This window comes from Sapajus apella, unplaced genomic scaffold (genome assembly GCF_009761245.1).
Source record: "Sapajus apella isolate SASKATOON/1434 unplaced genomic scaffold, GSC_monkey_1.0 scaffold213, whole genome shotgun sequence".
Taxonomy (NCBI): domain Eukaryota; kingdom Metazoa; phylum Chordata; class Mammalia; order Primates; family Cebidae; genus Sapajus; species Sapajus apella.
The window spans coordinates 319,280-339,066 of record NW_022437153.1 but is presented as its reverse complement, the minus strand read 5'-3'; the positions used below and the strand labels follow the sequence as shown (position 1 = coordinate 339,066).

The following is a 19,787-nucleotide window of genomic DNA, read 5'->3' as shown; positions in this document are numbered from 1 at the left end:
AAAAAAAAAAAAAAAAAAAAAAAAAAAAAAAAAAAAAAGAGAAGAAATATGCACTTAATATAGGCATATTTTTTCCTGAAAGTACTCAAACTGTTGGCAGCTGCTAACTTCACAGAGATGAACAGAAAAGGTGGTGTTTGCTATCATTTTGAACCTCTCTGGACTTTAAATTTTCTTACTTTCTGAATTTTCTAATGTGTCTACAGGGATTATTTGTTAAAGGAGATTATGGGTCATTTTTGTTTTTTCTTTTTTGAGACAGAGTCTCACTCTGTCACTCAGGGTAGAGTGCAGTGGTGCGATCTCAGCTCACTGCAACCTCCGCCTCCCGGGTTCAAGTAATTCTCTCCTGCCTCAGCCTCCCGAGTAGCTGGGATTACAGGTGTGCACCACCACACCCAGCTAATTTTTGTAGTTTTAGTAGAGACGGGGTTTCACCATGTTGGCCAGGCTGATCTTGAACTCTTGATCTCAGGTGATCCACCCACCCTGGCCTCCCAAAGTGCTGGGATTACAGGTGTGAGCCACTGTGCCCAGCCTGTTTTCTTAATATCTTTTTATATTTAAGTAATTCTAATGAATATATATATATTTTTGAGGCAAAATCTCACTCTGTTGTCCAGGCTGGAGTGCAGTGGTGCAATCTCAGCTCACTGCAACTTCCACCTCTGGGGTTCAAGTGATTCTCGTGCTTCAGCCTCCTTCCCGAGTAGCTGGGATTACAGGTATCTGCCACCACACCTGGCTAATTATTTTTTGGTATTTTTAGTAGAGACGGGGTTTTACCATGTTGGCCTGACATCAAGTGATCCACCCGCCTTGGCTTCCCAAAGTGCTAGGATTACAGGCATGAGCCACCGTGCCTGTCCTCTAATAAATACTAATAATAAACTTGATGACTCCCAGGGCCTGCCCTGTGAGACACAGCCCCAACCTCCCAGCCCACTTCTCCAGTGCCCTCTTGTGCCTGCCACCAACCACCTGCCACCCTTGGCCCAACATACCCTCTTACACATTTGCTGACACATCTTATCTCCTCTGCTTGTGACATCCTTGCCTCAGTCCCATTTTGTCTTCCTACCTATCAGTTAAGGCCCCATGTTCGCTTTGACTGCTTCTCCACCTCTGCCCGCTACTCCCCCTGAAGCCAAGTATACATCACAGAGTGTGAGATATGCAGCAAACCGAAGAGGGCCTGCACCCTCAGAAGGGCAGCTGCTCCTCACTCCACTGGTGCCATTTGGAAGTACAGAACCAGAGTTAGAGATTGTTTTTTTCAAGTAAAACCCGCTATCTTGAATTTAATGCATTTTTCATCCGTTCAGCAAGCACTTACTAAGCACTTACTGGCACCGTTCTGGACCTGTGGGTTTAGCAGCATTCAATTAAAAAAAAAACACAAGGCTGGGTGTGGTGGCTCATGCCTGCACTTCTAGCACTTTGGGAGGCCAAAGCAGACAGATCACTTGAGCCTAGGAGTTCAAGACCAGCCTGGGCAACATATAGAGACCCCATCTGTACCAAAAAAAAAAAAAAAAAAAAAACCTACAAAAATTAGCTGGGTGTAGTGACACATGCCCGTAGTCCCAGCTACTCCAGGTGCTGAGGCAAAAGGATCGCTTGAGTCTGGAAGGTCAAGGCCACAGTGAGTCGAGATTGTGCCACTCTGCCTGGGTGACAGAGCAAGACGCTGTCTCCAAAAATAAATGAATAACATACAAGAATATCTGCCTCCGGGAGCTTACATTCTAGCTGGTGAGGGAAGGGAAAGGTAAGACAAGAGAAATATATACATTAGAGAGTGATAACTGCCAAGGAGAAAAATAAAACAAGAAAAGGGGTCATAAAGTGGAGGGGCGATGTCACTCAAGTCTTCAGTTCAAGGTAGATACTTAGGCTGAAGTCATAAATTCTTTTTTTTTTCTTCACCATTCAACTTGATCTTTTTATTTTTTGAGACAGAGTTTTACTCTGACCCCCAGCTGGAGTGCAATGGTGCAATCTTGACTCACTTGCAATTTCCACCTCCCAGGTTCAAAAGATTCTCCTGTCTTAGCCTGCTGAGTAGTTGGCATTACAGGCGTGTGGCACCACGCCCAGCTAAATTTTATATTTTTGGTAGAGATGTGGTTTCTCCATGTTAACTAGGCCGGTCTTGAACTCCTGCCCTCAAGTGATCTGCCCACCTTGCCCTCCCAAAGTGCTGGGATTACAGGCTTGAGCCACCATACCCAGACTAGAGTCATAAATTCTTAATGTAAATTTTTCAAAATGTTAAATACTGTAAGGACCTAGCAGGCTACATCCAGTCCACAGACCAGCAGTTTGCCATCACTGATTGTGAAGGCCAGGAATGTAGTTGAGGGAGAAAAAAAATTTGGAGTATAATAATTTATGTCTTCATACAGATTTACAATTTACAAAACTGCCACAGCCGTCAGCTTTCTTTTACAGAAAGTGAAACTGCTTCATAGCTTGTAAGCGGTGGAACCGGGATTCAAACTTAAGTTCTCCCTAACATCGTTGAAGCCAAGGGAGAGGAGTAATGAAATATGAAAGTGAGAAACACTGCTGGCTGCACGTGGTGGCTCATGCCTATAATCTCAGAACTTTGGGAGGCTGAGGCAAGCAGATCACTCAAGTCCACAAGTTCAACGCCAGCCTGGGCAACATGGCAAAACTCCATCTCTACAAAAAACACAGTAAAATTAGCTGGGCATGGTGGTGCACGCCCAGAGTCCCGGCTACGTGGGAGGCTGAAGCAGGAAGATCACCTGAGCCAGGGGGTCAAGGCTGCAGTGAGCTGACTGCACCACTCCACTCCAGCCTGGACAACAGACTCTGCCTAAAAAAAAAAAAAAAAAAAAGAAAGAAAGAAAGAAAGAGGCAGGGCGTAGTGGCTAATGCCTGTAATCCCAGCACTTTGAGAGGCTGAGGCAGGTGGATCACGAGGTCAGGAGTTTGAGACCAGCCTGACCAACATGGTGAAACCTCATCTCTACTAAAAACACAAAAAACTAACTGGGCATGGTGGCACGTGCCTGTAGTCCCAGCTACTTGGGAGGCTGAGGCAGGAGAATTGCTTAAACCCAGGAAGCAGAGGTTGCAATGAGCCGAGATTGCACCACTGCACTCTACCCTGAGCGACAGAGTGAGAATCTCCCTCAAAAAAAGAGAGAGAGAGAAGAAAAAAAAAAAAGAGTAAGAAACAGTCTCAAAGGCTGCAGTGAGGACCTAAGATGGATCAAGGTCACTGAGGCTGTTTCAGCAGGTGATAGTTGGCTCTAAAGGTAAGAAGTAGGTAGACCAAGGGCAGAAGGTAAGAGACAAACCACCTGGCTTCAAATAGGAGAGATTTTATTCTTCCTGGCAGCACTGCTTAGTTAACTGTGCCTCTCCAAAGGCAAGAGGGATAAGTGGAAATGTTGCTCCAGCCCTATCACCAGTAGCCTGAAGGATTTCAACAGCTCCTGGCCAGCTCCCTGTCTTTTCCTCCTACCCTTTCTCTCCAACGTGCCAGAAGGAGCTCTAAAATGCAAACCCCTTCCAGGGTTCTGCATTTGCCTAAAGAATAATCCCCACCCCTGTGTTCATCAGGAACCCTTTGCAGGCTGGTCCCAGCCTTCCTGTCCAGCCTCATCTCCAGCGTTCCTCCGAACACCCAAGTGTCCAGGAAATACAAAAGGGCACGGATGAGGGAAGGGAGGGCCAGCAGTGCCCCAAGCGCTATAGACAAGTAGCATTTCCTGATGTTTGGGGCACGTGTTGTTCCCTCTGCCTGAAATGTTCTGTTCTCCTCCTTTGTCCATCAGGAAGACAGGTTCACCCCTTCTGGGAGGACCTTCCTGATGGTCAGTCGCTCATTCCCCTGACCCTTGGGCACTTCAAACATCCCCATTACAGCACTCTGCTCACTGCCCTGTAGTGACTTTTCAGTCTGTGAAGCACGGCCTGATTGTCCTTGGCACCTACAGCCCCTAGCCTGCTGTTCCACGTGAGCACTGGACATGTGCCAAGTGAAGATGCAGGAAAGGGGATGTGCAAAAGCTCTATCACTCGAGAGCCAGTGCTTTACAGTGCCTGCACTGACTTACCCTGCAGAAAGCTCCTCAAGGGAGAGACCGTGGCATCTTCATCTTGCCACCCCTACATATGATGCCAGGCTAGGGCAGAGTAGGTGCTCCCAGAGGCAGCAGTGCAAAGAACACTGGCTTTGAAGTTAGGCTGATCTGGTACAACCCCATAGCTTGGCCACTTACCAGGTGCATGGCCTTAGTCAGCTTATTTAACCTTTCTGAATCTCATTTTCCCAGTGCCTACACAGAGTAGTGCTTAAATATTTGTTAATTGATATGAAGTTATTTACTAACAGATATGTAGAGATAATACCACCTACTTCACGACACTGTTGGGATTATGTGACAGTCTATAGGTCAAACGTTAAAAATCATAGTTGATCAAGCCCTATCATACATGCTCAAATTTTCCCTTCCATTCTTCCTACTCTAAGTTGAATGTAGACATTTAGATGTCATAGTAAAGATAATCTGGAGTACATGAAGGTGCTCGTCACACAGTTAACCTTCTCTATGAAGAGTAAACGAAGATCATCAGCTAACATCAGAATGTAAGAAAAACTCTCCAACTGTCCTGGATGTAAGAAGGGAACAATGTGAGGTCAGATAGCAGGGATCTCTACCGATTCTAAAATGACCAGTCTAATATCCTCCCCTCGGAATATTCTGTGACCTGGCACAGAGAGAGCTATATTAAAGGCTGCTGGTAGGAGGGAACAAAAGTCAACTCTGTAACCCTCAAAGTTTACAGAGCAACGCCAGGCTCAGCAGCTCACACCTGTAATCCCAGCACTTTGGGAGGCCAAGGTGGGAGGACTGCCTGATCCCAGGAGATTGAGACCAGCCTGGACAACAAGGAGAATCGTGTCTTTACAAAACATAAAAAATTAGCCAGGCATGGTGGCACACGCCTGTAGTTCTAGCTACTTGGGAGGCTGAGGCAGGAGGACTGCTTGAGCCCAGGAGGCTGAGCTGCAGTGAGCTATGATCATGCCACTGCACTCCAGTCTGGGTAACAGAGCAAGCACCTGTCTCAAAGAAAAAAAAAGTTTACAAAACAGACACAGGAGAGTAGTGAGAGGACTCTAGAAGAACCTGGGGATGAGCATGCCATTTTTGTGAGTACCCCTCAGCTGTGCTTGCTGAAAGACTTAGGACCAGGACGAGCAAGTTCACAGATGACTGCAGAGAAAGGGAGGAGCCGGTACAGATGAACAGGGAAGGTATGAGGTGTCTTCTAATTCATTGGGATGAGTCAAGTAGTGTACACTTGGTTTTCAAACTGACAAACACCTGCTCTAGGGAGAGACCTCAGCAGTGCTAGAGATGGACCATCAGGATAATATAAAAATCCTCACTTGACAAGAGTGATCTTTCTACAATGCAATTTGCCTTTCCTCTGTAAAGAACCCTGTATAAATTCTCTAATTGCTTAGAAGACAATCCAGCTGGCGCAATGGCTCATGCCTGTAATCTCAGCGATTTGGGAGGACAAGGAGAAAGGATAGCTTGAGCCCAAGAGTTCGAGACCAGCCTGGGCAACATAGTGAGACCTTCATATCTACCAAAAAAAAAAAAAAAAAAGTTTTAATCTGCAGGGTGTGATGGCACATGCCCATATTCTCACCTATTTAAGAGGACTGCTTGACCCCAGGAGTTCGAGGTTGCAGTGAGCCATGATTGTGCCACTACACTCCAGCCTGGGAAATAGTTTCAAAAAATAATTTTTTTTTAAAAGAAGAATACAATTGACTGGGCATAGTGGCTCACACCTGTAATCCCAGCACTTTTGGAGGCTGAGATGGGCAGATCACTTGAGGTGAGGAGTTTGAGACCAGCCTGGCCAACAAGCGAAACCTGGTCTCCACTAAAAATGCAAAGATTAGCTGGGCATGGTGGCGCACACCTGTAGTCCCAGCTACTTGGGAGGCTGAGGCAGGAGAATTGTTTGAACCTGGGAGGAGGAGGTTGCAGAGGCTGAGGTGGGTGGATCACTTGAGGTGAGAATTTTGAGACCAGCCTGGCCAACAAGGCAAAACCTGGTCTCCACTAAAAATACAGATTAGCTGGGCATGGTGGCGCACACCTGTAGTCCCAGCTACCTGGGAAGCTGAGGCAGGAGAGTTATTTGAACCTGGGAGGCGGAGGTTGCAGTGAGCCGAGATCACACCACTCCACTCACTCTACCTTGGGTGACATAGTAAGAATCTGTCTCAAAAAAAAAAAAAAAAAAATAGGTAATTGTCCCTTATAATAAAATTCATTGTCCTTAAGATAAAGTCCAAATTCCCTTGACGACTAAAACCTCGATGCCATCTGCCCCCTACCTCGCTCTCCAGCCTCCATTCTGGGCTCACTGCTCCATGATACCACCTTGTGGGCAGTCATTTGACCACCCCTCTAGCCCTCCCACCAGACTGCTCCCTAGAAGCTCATCACTCCCAGACCCAAGGGTGCTTAGCACGCAATAACCCTCAAGTGCTTACTGAAACCATTAAATGGGGTTCTTGCAAAACAAGGCCTCTTTAGCCTTAATGAGAGAAAGATGGGTCCATCCTACATTAGACCCACCCAGATTAGAGACCACACCCTCAACCTGAGTTCCAGGTCTTTAGGACAGCCAGGGATTCGGCACACCTGAAAGACTAAGTAAAATAAATTTCCTGCCTCTCCTGGTACCAGGTTTCACTCTATCTGTAATTGTCAGTGAAGCTAAATTTAATCAATTGGTATTATTTTATGCTGTACCCAAGTCTACTGAAATTGTATCATGGATTAATGGCAAGATTAACCTGTGTGAGCAAAGTCCCACACTTACCTGATTTGAGACACATTCAGCATTCTTAGGCTAAAGACAGGGCTTTTCAACTCACCATTATTTTTGAATTTAAAAAAGAAAAAAAATCCACGTGCTCACCCACACAAGAGTTCAGTGAGATCCACACTGAAAAAACCAGGGGCACTTAGCCTAGAAGTTCCCTAAGATAAACAGTCAAATACAGCCTCCTTTCTCAGCTACTCAAAAGAAACCACCAAGACTAGGCTTAAAAACAAACCCATATTCCTTAGGGCCTGTTTTAATTGCTTTTGTAAAAATAATTTTCTCTGGAGGCAGCCCATCTCATCCCAAATAAGACTGTTTTTCCACTCCTCCACAGGCCGAACTTCTCAATTCTTAAGACCCAGAGCTGCAAAACCTAGAATGCAAACTCTAAGGGGAAAGTGATCTCTGTTTTGTTACTAGACAATCCCAAACACCTGGAACACAAACTAAACCCTCAACAAATATTCGTTCAAAGCCTTGAGTTGATGAGTGAAATATGTCTTCTCTGTTAAGCACTCCTTGGTCTGCTCCAAGTACTTATGAAACTCTTGTGTGTTTCCATTAGGGAACTAACAATATAACCTCCAAAAAAAAAAAAAAAAAAAAAAAAACTAGCACCACCAAGCAAAACCCCATCAGGCTGGAAACCATGACTTTGGAGAAAAGCCACACCAAGAACCACATTTCTTGGTTCTGTGATTCAGAGTGGTTCAAAGAACAAGGGCACACAATTTCTTAAACTAACAACTAAAATAAATACATCCTTCTCTTGAGCACACAATCCACCTTCTACTGCAGTGATTCTCCAACGGGGCTGCACGTTTACAGTAACCTGGGGAGCATTGAAAAATCTGGAAGCCTAGCACACCTCAGCCCAATAAATCAGTTTCTCCGGGGTAAAAGGCAGGCCCAAGTATTTTAAAGCTTTCCAAGTAGTTCCAAAGTGCTGCCGAGTTTGAAAACTACCTCTGTACTTAAAACTTCAGGCCACGCCCTGAAGACTGCTTGGTCTTCAAGTTTGGGTGGAGTGGACTTCTAAGAAGATCCTCCAGACCTTCCAGGATGTGATAATTTTATTAGAGTCTCCCCCCGCCAGAATTCCCATCCCCAACCTCGCAAGCCACGTGGAAGGGGCTTCACCGATTGCAAAGCGTGGCACCCACCTACCTTAAGGCTGCAGGCTTCCTCCTCTAGAGAAGCCATTTCTTCTAGAAAGGCGTTGGCAGGACGCGGAGGGGATCCCCCTGACGACGACAGGAAACCCCGAGAGCTACGAATCAGGCAGCCTTTGGAGGCGGCCCCGCCCACACCTGGGCCCAAGAAACGGGGGGAAGAGGAGTTATTTCTGCGGCGGGATGAGCCCCAGGATAACCTCCGCGAGCAAGCCACATCGTCCTCCTTCTGGGCTTTCAGGCGCTTGGGGCTGCCGGGCCCTCCCGAACGCCACGCAGAGCTCTGAGCTGGCCGGCTGGAGGGGGCCACATCACCGGGCTCCCGGAGGCAGCTGCGCTTGCTGGGACACCCTTCCGACGTGCTGCTCCAGTTGTACTTGACCTTGCGCCCCTCGGACGCCATGGGCACCTGCAAGGTACAGGGAGCCTGGATTCCAACACCACCCTTCCTGGCCGCCCCACCTCGGATTCCCGCCACCCCGGGCCCCGGGGAGTGCAAGCCACAAATGCAGAGCCAGGGGCTGGCTTCACTGACCTTTCCCTCTTCTTTCCACTGCCCATCACAGTTCTCAAGGTTTCAGAGATGCCAAACCGTGCTGGAGAAGTCAAAACGATTCAAAATTTTCTAAAGGCTTCCGTTGGTTCCCAAACCCACAACGTGCTTCTGAGATCACCCACCGCTTCACTTTGTACAGCGCTACTTCGGAGATGCCTAACCGCTTCCGGGGCTACAAAGCGCTTTGATCAATTTGCAATATAAAGCCCTTCAGAACTGTCAAAGCGCTTCAGAAGACGACACGGCGCTTCAAGGTCCACACATGGCTGCCGTACCCGCAGCCCAGGGGCCCGGCGCTTAGCCCGGAGGCCAGGGCCAGACCCGGCGCCGCAGCCCGCCCAGCTCCTGCGGCCAGACCAGCCCCGGGCCGGAAGGGGCCCGAGTTGCCCCACGGGAGCTGGCAGCGGCCCCGTCTGCCGACTCTGGACGGCCTGCCGGGCTGCTGCCGCTGTACCGCCGGGCAACTCGCCGCCGACCCCAGCCCTACAACCCTGCCCGCCTGGCCTGCGCCTGAGCTGCGACCACTACGGCCTCCTCAGCGTCCGCCCTCCGGAACTAGCCCTGCGGCCCGCAGGCCGGAGAGCGGTGGGGGCGGGACCTGCGCCGAACGGAAGGCGCCCATTGCTCTATCCGCCAAGGGGCGGGACTCCGAGAGAGATGGAGCCCGCCTTTTGGCCAAGAGGCTTGGAGGCGGGACGGTAGCCTTAGGAAACTCGTCCATTGGTCAGAAGCCAGATAGGGCGGAGCCGCTCACGTGGGCTAGAACAGCGGGAAGCTGAGGCCAGCCGGAGGTGCTGGCAGGTGGCGTCTGCGGACTCGACTCACCTAACGCCGTTCGCCTCAGCGTCCGCCCCTGTGCCGGACGCTTTCATACCTGGATTCGCTCATCGAACCCACGCTAAACCGTGTGTGCTGAGCCTTATGACCCGACATTGTAGAGCGGAAAACTGTAGCTCAGAGAGACCAAGTGAGACACCCAGAAAGGGGAAGAATTAGAAGCCACCAAAGAAAAAAAAAAAAGACTACACAAAAATGTGGAATATCCACCTGGTGAAAAATATTAAAGACGGCTGGGCGCGGTGGCTCACGCCTGCAATCCCAGCATCTTGGGAGGCCGAGGCGGGAGGATGGCTTGAGCTCAGGAGTTCGAGACCAGCCTGGCCAACATGGTGCTATCTCTACAAAAAATAAAATTAGCTGGGCGTGGTCCCAGCTACTCAGAGACTGAGGTGGGAGGATCACTTGAGCCCCGGAGGTCCAGACTGCAGTGAGCTGTGATCGCGCCACTGCACTCCAGCCTGGAGGACAAAGCAAGACCCTGTCTCAAAAAAAAAAAAAAAAAAAAATCAAAGACAAGGTACAAATATAGAAAAATCCTTACAACACATGACAAAGGGCCGATATTCGATGTAGCAACTCTCCCAAAATATAAGATAACATAGTATTAAAACTGGCGAAGGAGGCCGGGTCCAGTGGCATACGTCTGTAATCCCATCACTTTGAGAGGCCGAGGGTTCAAAACCAGCCTGGGCAACATGTCGAACCCCGTCTCTGCTGAAACATAAAAATCAGCCGGGTGTGGTGGTGGGTGCCTGTAGTCCCAGCTACTCAGTAGGCTGAAGTGGGAGGATCCCTTGAGCCTGGGAAGTCCAGGGTGCAGTGAGCCAAGATTACGCCACTGCACTCCAGTCAGAGAGTTAAAGTGAGACCCTGTCTCAGGAAAAAAAAAAAAAAAAAAAGCAAAGGAAGCAATGAACAAAAATTATGAAAGGCTCTTAAACATAAGAAAGATGACTCCACCTCAGCCATTTAAAAAGTACGTATAAAATTATAATTTTCCACTCGTTAAATTGGGAATAATCAAAAAACAAGATAATATACCTTGTGGCTAAGGATGTGCGGAAATGCACTCCCATACATCCTTGTTGTAGTGTTAATTGATACAATCTCCTTGGAAGGTAGCATTGTCTATAGTAGCTGGAATGAAAACAAAACCTCAATCTCCATCAGTAGGAGCTGGTTATATACATTAAGGAATATCCATACAATGGAATGTAAGGCAAAAAGAATGAAGTGATCTAAACTTACTGTTGAGGAGCAATGGCCAAGAAAGAAGTGAAAAAACAAAGGACCTAGAAAAGCATGAATGAAATACTTGTGTGGCTAAATAGAGAGGAGTGGCCCACAAAGATAAATGTGGCTTTCTTTTTTCAAATCCCTGAGGGTAACCACTTTGTGTATTTGTTTCTCACAGCTTTGAGATATAATTTACATACCATAAAATTCACTCATTTAAAGTGTATGAGTGACAGGTGCAGTGGCTCATGCCTGTAATCCCAGCACTTTGGGAGGTGGAGGCAGGTGGATCACAGGATCAGGAGTTCGAGACCAAACTCACCAACATGGTGAAACCCCATCTCTAATTTTTAAAAAATACGAAAATTAGTTTGGCATGGTGGTGGGCACCTGTAATCCCAGCTACTTGGGAGGCTGAGGCAAAAGAATCAATCGCTTGAACCCAGGAGGCGGAGGTTGCAATGAGCCAAGATTATGCCATTGCACTCCAGCCTGGACAACAGAGCGAGACTCTGTCTCAAAAAAAAAAAAAAAAAAAAAAATAGTGTATGACCAGCTGGCCTGGTGACTCACTCCTGTAATTCCAGCAAGACTGTAATCTATTTTCTGTCTTGATAGGTTTGCCTATTCTGACAAAATTAAACATGGAATCATACAATATGTGACAAGCTTTTGCTTAGCATCATCTCAACATTCATCTATGTTGTAACATGTATCAATACTTAATTCTTTTCTATGGCTGAGTAATATTCCATTGTATGAATAGACCACATTTCATTTACCCACTCATCAGTTGATGGATATTTGGGTTGTTTCTATTTTTTGGCTATTATGATTCATGCTGTTATAAACCTTGGTGTGCAGGCTTTTGTGTGGATGTGTTTTCATTTGTCTTGGGTAGACACCTAGGCATAGAATTGCTAAGTCATATGGAGACTGTTTTACCTTTTTAGGAAGTGCCAAACTGTTTTCCAAAGTGCTCACTATTTTCAATTCCCACCAGCAGTGTGTGCGGGCTCCAACTTCTCCACATTGTGGCCAACCCTTGTTTCTGTCTTTGATTGTAGCTATCCTAGTGAATGTGAAGTGGCATCTCATAGAGGTTTTGATTTGCGTTTCCCTGGTAACTAATTAAGTTGAGCATCACCTCTGTTTTGCATTGCCTTTGGAAGGATACTCCAACCTAGTGACAGTGGTTGCCTTTGGGAGGAAAAAACTGGAGGCTAAGATCACAATGAGAAAAAGCCTGCCTTCTCACAATGTAACCTTTGTACTGTTTGGATTTTTAAATCCTCTATTAACCTAAAAAAAAATTCAGGCTTTCCCTGTGTGGGATTCATGAAAAGACATCACAGTACCCGTGATTGTCTGGAATTCATATACTCAGAATGTGCATGTATATATTTATACCTGGCTGAGCAGAAGTCTATAGCTTTCATCCAAATCCCAAAGGGATTCACTGACTTCTCCAAAAATAGGTGAAATCCTAGTCTAGAAATGCAAGTATGTCTGGATAACCAGGAACCTATTAGTGTCAGCCCTCTATTGCTTAAACAGCCTTGGAAACACCCTGCTTATAATTGTAAGGTGTTTGCAACAGGTCATGTCCTGTTTAGGGCACAAAATGCACATTCACCTTGAATCCTCACAGACACCAGAGCTGAAGACAGTGCTGTCTGTACAGATCATTGTCCTCCTGGCTGGGACCCAGTTCAGCTACATCACACATCAAGCCAAAGCCGTCCTTACTGGGGAGTTGCTAAATGCTTTCCACAGGCAGGACCTACCCCTGACAACAAGCCTATGAGATGGGTACTTTTTCTTCGCAGTGTACAGATGAGGAAGCAGAGCCTCACAGTAACTCCCTACCTGGGCTCAGGATCATGTAGCTATTCACAGTCAACAGTGAGAGCCAGGATCCTAGCTAGCTCTCGGCTACCCCGTCTCAAGGATGCAGAGCGCCTTCTCTAAACAAATTCTTCTAGACACAAAACTAATTACAGGTTGTCTGTTGACTTTACAAACATATTTTTATTGTATAAAAAGATATCACTATAGAATCATTTTAAATAGGACATTTCTCCCAGTGAATTTAAAATAGCATCTGTTTTACAAAAAGATATGCAACATGACTTTTCAGATATATACACACTGAATAATCATTAGGTACATGGCAGAAATATACATTTAATACCTTTTTATTTTATAAAACAGGACAAGTGCATTTTCCAAGCGCTTCTATAGCCACTGTCTCCTCTGTTCCTCCCAACAGCCCAGGGATGGAGAACAAGCAGGTGTTATCTTACTTACAAAGAAACTGAGGTCCCAAAAACTAAATGACTGACTTAATTAGCAGCAGAATCAGACATGAAATGCAGTCTCCTGATTCTTCATTCAGTTATAAATAACACATATTCTTGGGTGGGTGTGGTGGCTCATGCCTGTAATCCCAGCACTTTGGGAGGCCGAGGTGGGTGGATCACGAGGTCAGGAGTTTGAGACCAGCCTGGCCAATATGGTGAAAGCCCGTCCCTACTAAAAATATAAAAATTAGCCAGGCATGGTGGTGGGCATCTATAGTCCCAGCTACTCAGGAGGCTGAGGCAGGAGAATCGCTTGAACCTGGGAGGCAAAATTTGCAGTGAGCCGAAGTCGCACCACTGCACTCCAGCCTAGGCAAGAGACTGAGACTGTCTCAAAAAAAATAACAAAATAAAAGCTCCATTAAAAAAACACTAATATTAGTGGGATGGGAAGATAAAGGTGCCAGGCAGTGACTAAATAAATATGTGAGTTGCAAGATTTCCAATACAGGCAGTGGAAAGCCTGTAGAGTGCTTCACCAGGTGTCTGCCATTTGTAGAACTTGAGACCTGGAGAGGTGAGTCAAGAACTGCACTGAGACACAAGTTGAAAGTCTTTCAGAACAGGTACAGTGGCTCCAACCTGTAATCCCAGCGCTTTGGGAGGCCGAGGTGGGAGGACTGTTTGGGCCCAGGACTTCAAGACCAGCCTGGGCAACACCGCGAGACCACATCTCTACAAAAAAATAAAAATAAAAACTAAAAAAAGTCTTTCAGAGCATGAAAGCTTGCAGGCTGTCAGCAAATACGACCCAGAGATCTTAGCTCCAGAAAATGCTATGGCATTGCAGAATGCTCCGCCAGTGGTGGGGGGACAGGAGCTGCTGAGGTAATGGAATCTGCAGGGGTGGTTACCATCACACAGTCCCTGGTACCACAAAATCACCCACATCCTGGGCCCGTGTACAGGGTTTCTGCTTCACTCTCCTCTGATCCCCTGCACTAGCTAACAAAGCCCAGAAAGGAAGAGGCTTCATGGATTTTTGTGTCTCTAAAAGCTGAGGGCCCTTCTCTCCCAACTCATTCCAGTGAAATGAAGTTTCCCTCCCACCCAGGAGAGCTGAGGTTTTGTTGTGTATTTCCAGGCAGGTCTTGGATTCTGCCTCAGACCTTTCTCTTGATCTGATGCTCATCTTTCCAACTAAGGACAAGTGTCCTCAGCTGTGTGCCAGTCATCAGGGGCCAAAGAGCTCAACGCTGTCCAGTTTCTCCTCTTTGTAGAGCAGAATATTCTCCATCAGTTTCCTTTTTGCCTCATTGATCTCAATTTGCCATGAAGTCTCTGTAGCTGATGCTTAACAGAAAGGAAAGAAGAGCAACTTGCATGAAAGCTACCATCATTATAATTCTTAGATTCACTTAAATCAGGTTTCTGAATCAGGCCCTGAGTGTAATGAGCATTTCTCTTTTTTCCCCTTTCCTTTCTTTTCTTTCTTTCTTTTTTTTTTTGAGATACGGTCTTACTCTCTTGCCCAGGCTGGAACCCAATTGTGCAATCTCTGCTCAATGCAACCTCCACCTCCCAGGTTCAAGCAATTCTCCTGCCTCGGCCTCTCAAGTACAGCTAGTGCTCAACTTACGACCACGGTTGGGACCGCGGACCAGTCGTAACACGATTTGGTCGTAAGTTGAGTAGGCTATATGTACAGTTGAAATGGTGCACGCGGAGATGGTAGTGTTGCTGGAAGCTGGTCCGCACTGTCGTACGCCCAGCTGGGCAACGTTTGCGCTGCCAGACACGGAGCAGTCATGGCTAGTGATTGTGGTCGTAAAGTCTAATGGTGATAAGTTGCATAGGTGGTAAGTCGATCAATACCTGTAACTGGGATTACAGGTGCATACCACCACACCGAGCCAATTGTTTTGCATTTTAGTAGAGATGGGGTCTCACAGTGTTGCCCAGAGTAGTCTCAAACTCCTGAGCTTAAGTAATCCACCTGCCTCAGTCTCCCAAAGTGCTAGGCTTACAGGCCTGAGCCACTGCACCCAGCCAATATATTTTTTTGAGACAGTCTCACTCTGTTGCCCAGGCTGGAGCAATCTCTGCTCACTGCAACTTCCGTCTCCTGGGTTCAGGCGATTCTCCTGTCTCAGTCTTCCAAGTAGCTGCGATTATAGATGTAATGTGCGCCACCACACCCAGCTAATTTTCTATTTTTTATATACAAATATTCTCAGTAGAGAGTTTCATGATGTTGGCCAGGCTAGTCTCGAACTCCTGACCTCAAGGGATCCACCTAACTCAGCCTCCCAAAGTGCTGGGATTACAGGCCTGATCAGCCACACCTGGCTAATTTTTGCATCCTTTGCAGAGATGGGTTTTCACTATGTTGCCCAAGCTGATCTTTAACTCCTGGGCTCAATCAATCTGCCCACCTCAGCCTCCCAAAGTACTAGGATTACAGGCATGAGTCACTGTGCCCAGTGGTAATAAGCATTTTTATCACCTCTACCTTTGAAGGAAGCCCCAAAACCTACCCTGACCTTCCAGAAAGAAGAGGGTTTCCCTGTTCCTCTTTATGGTATTGAGGGCTGGGAAGGTGGAGTGAAAAAAATGTTCACATCCTGTCTTTCTTCTTCCTCTCCCCTCCCCATGGCAGGAGGAGTAAAAGGAGAACCAGGAGTGATCAGAGCCTGGGACACTCATTGAACCATGTTTACTAAGGAACAGGGACACTGCATTGAAGGGGCCTTCCTACTTTTTTTATTTCAGAAAGAAACCTGGTATCCTTGGACCTGAATGGCAGGAATGGAAGGTATCTTTTTTTGATTTTCCTGAGATGGAGTCTTGCTCTGTCACCCAGGCTGGAGTACAGTGGTGCGATCTCGGCTCACTGCAACCTCCTACTCCCAGGTTCAAGCTATACTCTTGCCTCAGTCTCCCGAGTAGCTGGGATTACAGGCACGCGCCACCATACCTAGCTAATTTTTTTTATTTTTAGTAGAGACAGGGTTTCGCCATGTTGGCCAGGCTGGTCTCGAACTCCTGACCTCAGCTGATCCACCCACCTCAGCCTCCCAAATTGCTGGGATTACAGGCGTGAACCACCAAGCCTGGCCCACATTGTGTTTTTAAAAGCTACTCTGGCTGGCTCCTGGAGAAGGACCTGGTGAGGGAGGGGCCAGAATGGATGGAGGAGAACTCTGGGAGGCTGTGCAATCCCCTGAGGACAGAAGCTCAGACAAAGAGGGAATGCAGAGAAAGATGTAGTTGGAGGTGAGAAAGATTTAGGAGGCAAATGGACAGGATTGGGTGATTGACTGGACATGGTCCAGGGCAGTGAGGAAAGGGAGGTGTCAAGGATGCCTCCGAGGTTTCTCTGTGAAAAACTGGCTGGTTGGTGAATGGCTGAATAACCAAATGAAGGAGTGAATGAGGGTAACAGAAAGAAAAAATGATGGCCTGAAGTTGGGGGGACACACATGAGCATCTATATGCACTCCGACCTCCAGCTTACCATCCTGGGGAGGTTCTGGGCCATCGCAGGCCTCAGAGGAGGAGTCGGCCTCCCTTCCCACGATGGCCCGCAGCCTTCCTTCCCCATTCTCTATGGGGAGAAGGGGGGCAGCAGCCCCGGCCCAGGGTGCCACACTCACGGAGGAGGCATCAAGGCTGGAATTGTCCACATCGTCTGTTTCCTCTGGGGTGTTGGAAGAAGAGCCTGTAGCCTCAGAAAGCCCACTCCAAGGGAACAAGGTCTCCTGACCTCGGAGCCGCTCTTCAACAGCAGCTACAGAGCCACGCACCTTTGGGAGAAGAGGGATAAGGGAGTTCATCAGGAATTCTCTCTGAAATAAAAATACTAACACCTGGCCTCCCAGCAAAGAGGGGGCCAGGGGCAGACTGAAGAACCAAATGTTGGTTGCTTTGTCTGAAAAAGCGGCACCATTCCTTTGAAAAGACCTGCACTTGCCCACCACCTGCCCTGCCATAGATGAAACGACATGACCCAACATGGGCTGATCATAGTACCCCACTCCTCTGGCCACAGGGATTAGTCTACATTTGGGCATGTGATCCAAGTAGGCCAATCAGAATCCTTCCCTGAAACTTTTCCACCTAGAGCTTATTGGGGAAAGACCTCCAGCCTTTCCTTTCTAGTGGTAGAACCAGATGCCCCGCCACACTCAGAAAACCCATTTACAGTGGAAGAAAATGAAAGCTCAACACAGAATAAAGAAGAGGCAAGCAACAGGGAGAGAGAAAGCCACAGACACAGAGACATGATGGCTGTACCTGTGGTGTTTGAGACCCTGGGTCTAACTTCACTGAAACCAAAGCAATGCCTGTCCTCTCTGCTGTTTGCTTAAATGAGCCACTAAGTTCCTTCATTCACTAATTCACTCATTCATATTCTTCCCCTCTCCCTTTGTCTGTGTGTGTGTGCACATGTAGGGGGTGTGTGTGTGTGTGAGAGAGAGAGTGTGTGTGTAAGAGTTTAAGCTCCTAACACTTTCAATCAGAAAAACACAAATAATATAGATTTTGCCCTGGAAGGTTTTTCTGGTTAGGGAGGTTAGGAAAATTAGAGGGAAGCAAGGAAGGAATGTTTCTTCTTCACACTGACACAAAAGCACACACACATATACCCGTAATAACAATAACAAATTTCATCTCAGTGCCTTGCAAAAAATTCAGTATACTAATATATCCATTTCATACACAATGCATGAGCTTTTATAGATAAAAAATTAAAAGGTCAGAAGAGTTCCCTGCCTAAAGCCACCCAGCCAGTCCACCAAATTGCAAAGGTGACCACCAAACCCAGGCCTGCTTATCGTCTGGTCTCTGACCCAGCTGGTCTCTCATCTTCCTAGCTTGGTTGTGATCTACTAAGAGCAAAGGCTGTCTCCTACCTCTTTGTACACCTAAAGTGCCCTATCCCATTTATTCTACATGGCAACCCTCTCTCATCCTTCAAGGCCCAGGTCACATGTTATTTCTTAAGATAAATCTTTACAGTAGATATTTGCCAAGCTAAAGACTGCATTTCCTTGTAGCTAGATGAGGCCATGTAACTAGGTTCTGCTCTCCATTATGTGAGAAAAATGCATTTCTAGATCACATCTTTAAAAGAAAGGGAGTGTGTCCACCTCTTTCTTTTAACCCCCTTTCACTGGCTGGAATGCTGGTGTGATGGCCTGGGTGAGAGCAGCCATCTTAGACCCTGAAATGGAAGCCACATGGTAAGTATAGCAGAGCAACAATATAGAAGGATCCTGGGTCCCCAATACCATGGTACTGCCACATTAGCACTGGACTGGGTAAATTCAAACTGTTACACTAAAGAGAACAGACATGTATCTTGTTTAAACCACTGCATTTTGCAGTTTCCCTGTTATAGCAGTTTCACCTCCACCTTAAGTGATACATTGAAGAAAATAATGGGATGAATAAAAGGATTAAAGTCTTTTTTTTTTTTTTTTTTTGCCTGAACATAGCTGAAAACTACTCCAAGAAGGGAAGAAAGTCTTACTGAAAGAATAATTGGTTGAAGGAGACAGATCTTTTTAGAATACAAACCTGATTATGTTCTACCTCTCCTTAAAACCCTTAGTGAGCCCAGGCACAGTGGCTCACGCCTGTAACCCCAACACTTTGGGGGGCCAAGGCAGGCAGATCATCTGGGGTCAGGAGGTCGAGAGGTCTAGAGCAGCTTGGCAAACATAGTGAAACCCTGACTCTACTAAAAATACAAAAATTAGCTGGGTGTGATGGTGCACGCCTGTAATCCTAGCCACTCGGGAGGCTGAGGCAGGAGAATTGCCTGAACCCAAAGGATGGAGATTGCAGTGAGCCGAGACTGCACCACGGCACTCTAGCCTAGGGGACAGAGCGAGATTCTGGACACCATCCAGGGAGGGAGCCTTGGGCAGCCAAGTTTTCATGCTGGACCCGCCACACCATGCCTGATTAGCCAAGCAGTGGACACCTGACCTGAGTTCAGCCAATCAGGTTCTCCCTCTGCCGTGGGACACAGGGTGGAGGCTCATTCTCTCCATTATAACCTGCGGGCAGAGCCGTTCCATACCAGAGAGCACAGAGGAAAGGAGAAGGCGCCTGTAGGGAAGGGGGAATAAAGCCAATTCACAGAGAATTCTGTTAACACCCGCGGGCTTGGTCCTGCGCCCTGAGGCCCTGCACCTCCCCTGTCCTTAGGCTCCCCACTAATCCATCCCTATACGGCCTGTGGCTGATGAGAGCTTCGGGAAGTTCTGCTGTTTGCAAGCGAACACAGCCCTGGTTTGTGCACCAGGCCTCTGTGAAGGGGCCGTCCGGATGAGGCGGACCCGCGCGCCCAGGCACTAGGCCGCTGCCAGCGAGGCTCACCTCCTGCAGGCTGGCGTTGCGCCTCCGCAGGCACAGGCAGGTGGCCACAGCCAGGGCCTCGGCGCAGTCTTCTGGCAGCCTTCCTGCGCCCTTCTCCAGGTATTTCTGGCAGATCTCCTTTGCCATCACCTTCTTCACGTCCGTCTTCCTAGAGCAAAGCGAGGCGGTGCTGCTTGGAATTTCACTGAGGAGAAGATCCTTCTGTGGGAAGAAGGGTGGAAACGCCCTTGTGTGAGCTGCAGGTCTGCGAGAGCCAACTGACGCGCCCCACTCACTTCCAGAGCTGCAAAATATGCTCGGGAAAGCAACAGGACATTGTAAGAATAAATGCAAGGATTTCAGAAAGAAGTGAAACACCCAAGAAATGGAGGACTCAATTTCTTACATGCA

The 19,787-nt window shown here is 47.4% G+C and overlaps 2 protein-coding genes across 4 annotated transcripts in view; both read right to left on the bottom strand.

The window, feature by feature from the left end:
* Positions 1–9,208, bottom strand: part of TATDN2 (TatD DNase domain containing 2) — a 40,104-nt gene extending 30,896 nt beyond the window's left edge. Inside the window, exons 1-2 of one of the 3 annotated variants that reach the window (XR_004265891.1) lie at positions 8,608–9,202; positions 8,068–8,481 (exon numbers count right to left, since the gene is read on the bottom strand). Coding sequence is in view for 2 of the 3 variants with exons in the window: in XM_032270651.1 (XP_032126542.1) it covers positions 8,068–8,475 (408 nt within the window). In the remaining variant the exon portion in view is untranslated. Of the gene's footprint in view, positions 1–8,067; positions 8,482–8,607 lie in introns of all 3 variants that reach the window. The other 2 variants (XM_032270651.1, XM_032270652.1) reach the window with 2 other exon arrangements.
* Positions 9,209–12,715: 3,507 nt separating this feature from the next.
* The window catches only part of IRAK2 (interleukin 1 receptor associated kinase 2), a 65,817-nt gene continuing 58,745 nt past the window's right edge, over positions 12,716–19,787 (bottom strand). The window contains exons 12-14 of the mRNA XM_032270661.1: positions 19,398–19,598; positions 16,525–16,813; positions 12,716–14,360 (exon numbers count right to left, since the gene is read on the bottom strand). Coding sequence (XP_032126552.1) covers positions 14,242–14,360; positions 16,525–16,813; positions 19,398–19,598 — 609 coding nt within the window. The 3' untranslated portion in view covers positions 12,716–14,241. The remainder of the gene's footprint in view (positions 14,361–16,524; positions 16,814–19,397; positions 19,599–19,787) is intronic.